A 2,544-nucleotide genomic window follows, 5' to 3' on the forward strand; every position below is an offset into this window, starting at 1 on the left:
GGGGACCCAGGACCACTAGCTCCTAACTGTTTGCCTGCCTGCTTACCTGATCGCCCCTAACCCCTCTCCCTGCCTGCCTGATCACCCCTAACTGCTCCCCTGGCAGATTGATGGCCCCTAACCTCCTCTGCCTTGGCCCCCGCCACTGTGGCTTTGTCTGGAAGGATGTCCAGAAGGATGTCCAGAAGATGTCTGGTCTAATTAGCATATTACCCTTTTATTAGTATAGATAGGCATAATTTTACATACAAGCCACTTGTAATGTTGTCAGAATTTATCTATCTATCTATCTACCTACCTACCTACCTACCTACCTACCTATCCATCTATCCTAAACAACTGTTTCTCTGGTTGCTATGATGCGCACTGACCAACAGGGGGAAGATGCTCAATGCACAGGCATGGAAACATGGAACAGATTGGTGAATCTAAGGGGAGAGGAGGAAGGGTGAGAAGAGATTAACCAAAGAACTTACATGCATACTAGAGGCCCGGTGCACAGAGTCATGCACCAGTGTGGTCCCTTGGCCTGGCCTTTGGGGATCAGGCCGAAACCTGCAGTTCAACATCCCCTGAGGGGTCTTGTACACGGGGCCTCTAGTCTTATGGAGAAATGCAGACTAGATACAGTAAAAACCAGATGAGTGACTGCTTTCTAAAGACAGCTCTGTCCTCTGTCTTATTGAAGTCCCTCACCTCCATTGAATGTATTACTGTTGGATTATATTTACAGAGTTTTTTTTTTAGCAGTGTGAGAAAACTTGTCTTATAGAGAACCTCAAAAAATAAAACAAGTTTTACAATGAACTATTTTGGTTAAGGTGTGACCAGTTGGAGCAGGGGTAGCACTGGGAATCTCAGCTTCCTGGTCTCTTTTTCTCCTACTTGACCAGATCATGGGCCCCTCTGAAGAGCATAGTATGAAAGTACTGTAGTTACACACACACACACACACACACACACGGGTTTCCAACCCTGAGGACTTCTGGCAACCGATCATTTGTTGACCAGTTATGTCAATGCTTTTCCGACCTTCTTGGCTTGGAATGTTTCTTAAAGAATAATGCATACTTGCGTTTTTTGTTGTTGATTTTTTAACAGGAACAATCTATTCCTGTTATGTGTTCCACATCTACAACTTCTATAAAGATGCTGACCAGAGGCAGAGGTGTTGAATATAAGGATCCCAGTCCTGGGTCATGTAAAATAGTGATGTCTACAGGTAAATTAGTATTTTAAAAGACTATAAAATTACTAATCTTTTATTATGTATTATTTTCAGTATCTTTGAAGTCCTGTAAGTAAAACAATAGGAGAAAAGATAATAATAAACATTTCTTTAAGCATTTTTCATGTTTTTTGAAATTCTGATTGTTCATTTTGATGTTAAGGAAAAAGAGTCTGTTTAAATACATGAGTCACTCAATACTCTTAAAAGTTTTTATCCATCTTAGTAAGATTTATAAAATTTACATTGTCAAATTTATTTTTGTTTTTCCTTTATATCATTTCACAATTTGTACTATTGCTTATATGTATTTTTAAAAGCTACGTCGATCCTTTTTTTAGTGCCTTTTAAAATCTTGACAGATCATTGCCTGTTAAGGGGCATGATGACTTTAAATTGTTCTCTGCTTTGTGAAGAGTATGAAATGACCAGACCCAGACTAATAAATTCCTTTTATTTGTCATCTCCTACACATTCTTTTTTTCCTTTTCTATTTTTTAAAGCATGTTGTGCTTCCTCTCCTAGATCCTTAATGACTCCCCTATACACTTCTGTTCCCTGGACTTTGTACCACTATTTTTCTTTCCTGACTAAAGAGAAATTAAATTTTAAGTTTTTGAAATGAAAATCACTTTTAAAATTGATTACTGCAACATACCTCATTTTATCAGTTTATTATTTCTGATTTTTAGGAGAGACTAGCAAAATGAGTATAATGCAAAGGAGGTTAAGTTTTTTATAGCTGTTTCATTTCTGTGAGAGAGTCCATCTTTTCTGACTATTGCCAAAAAGTTGAATTATGATAAAGTTCAACATAGCAAAGGTGACATTGATGAGTTTTTATTAGACTATGTACATATGAAAATTTTACAATTTAAATTAAGTAATGGGTAACGAATAAAAATAATGTGCTTGAATTTGTTTGGTAATGTACCATCATATTGTTATATTGTTGATTTGTTTATTCTCAGTGAAGAAAAATTGACATTTGGTTATTGTAGATGATTTGCTTCTAAATCATGCTTTTATTATACTAAGGAAAGCATTTATTTTTAAATTTTCTTCAGTGAACCATTGATGAGTTTATTAGACTATGTACATATGAAAATTTTACAATTTAAATTAAGTAATGGGTAACGAATAAAAATAATGTGCTTGAATTTGTTTGGTAATGTACCATCATATTGTTATATTGTTGATTTGTTTATTCTCAGAGAAGAAAAATTGACATTTGGTTATTGTAGATGATTTGCTTCTAAATCATGCTTTTATTATACTAAGGAAAGCATTTATTTTTAAATTTTCTTCAGTGAACC

The 2,544-nt window shown here is 35.4% G+C and overlaps 1 protein-coding gene across 6 annotated transcripts in view; it reads left to right on the top strand.

Annotated features, from left to right (window-relative positions):
- SCML2 (sex comb on midleg-like 2 (Drosophila)) overlaps nt 1-2,544 on the top strand; it is an 82,110-nt gene that overhangs the window by 42,604 nt on the left and 36,962 nt on the right. For all 6 annotated transcript variants that reach the window (XM_015564885.1, XM_015564888.1, XM_015564887.1 and 3 more), the window contains exon 9: nt 1,102-1,222. In XM_015564885.1, coding sequence (XP_015420371.1) covers nt 1,102-1,222 — 121 coding nt within the window. The remainder of the gene's footprint in view (nt 1-1,101; nt 1,223-2,544) is intronic.

This window comes from Myotis davidii, unplaced genomic scaffold (genome assembly GCF_000327345.1).
Source record: "Myotis davidii unplaced genomic scaffold, ASM32734v1 scaffold161, whole genome shotgun sequence".
Lineage (NCBI taxonomy): Eukaryota > Metazoa > Chordata > Mammalia > Chiroptera > Vespertilionidae > Myotis > Myotis davidii.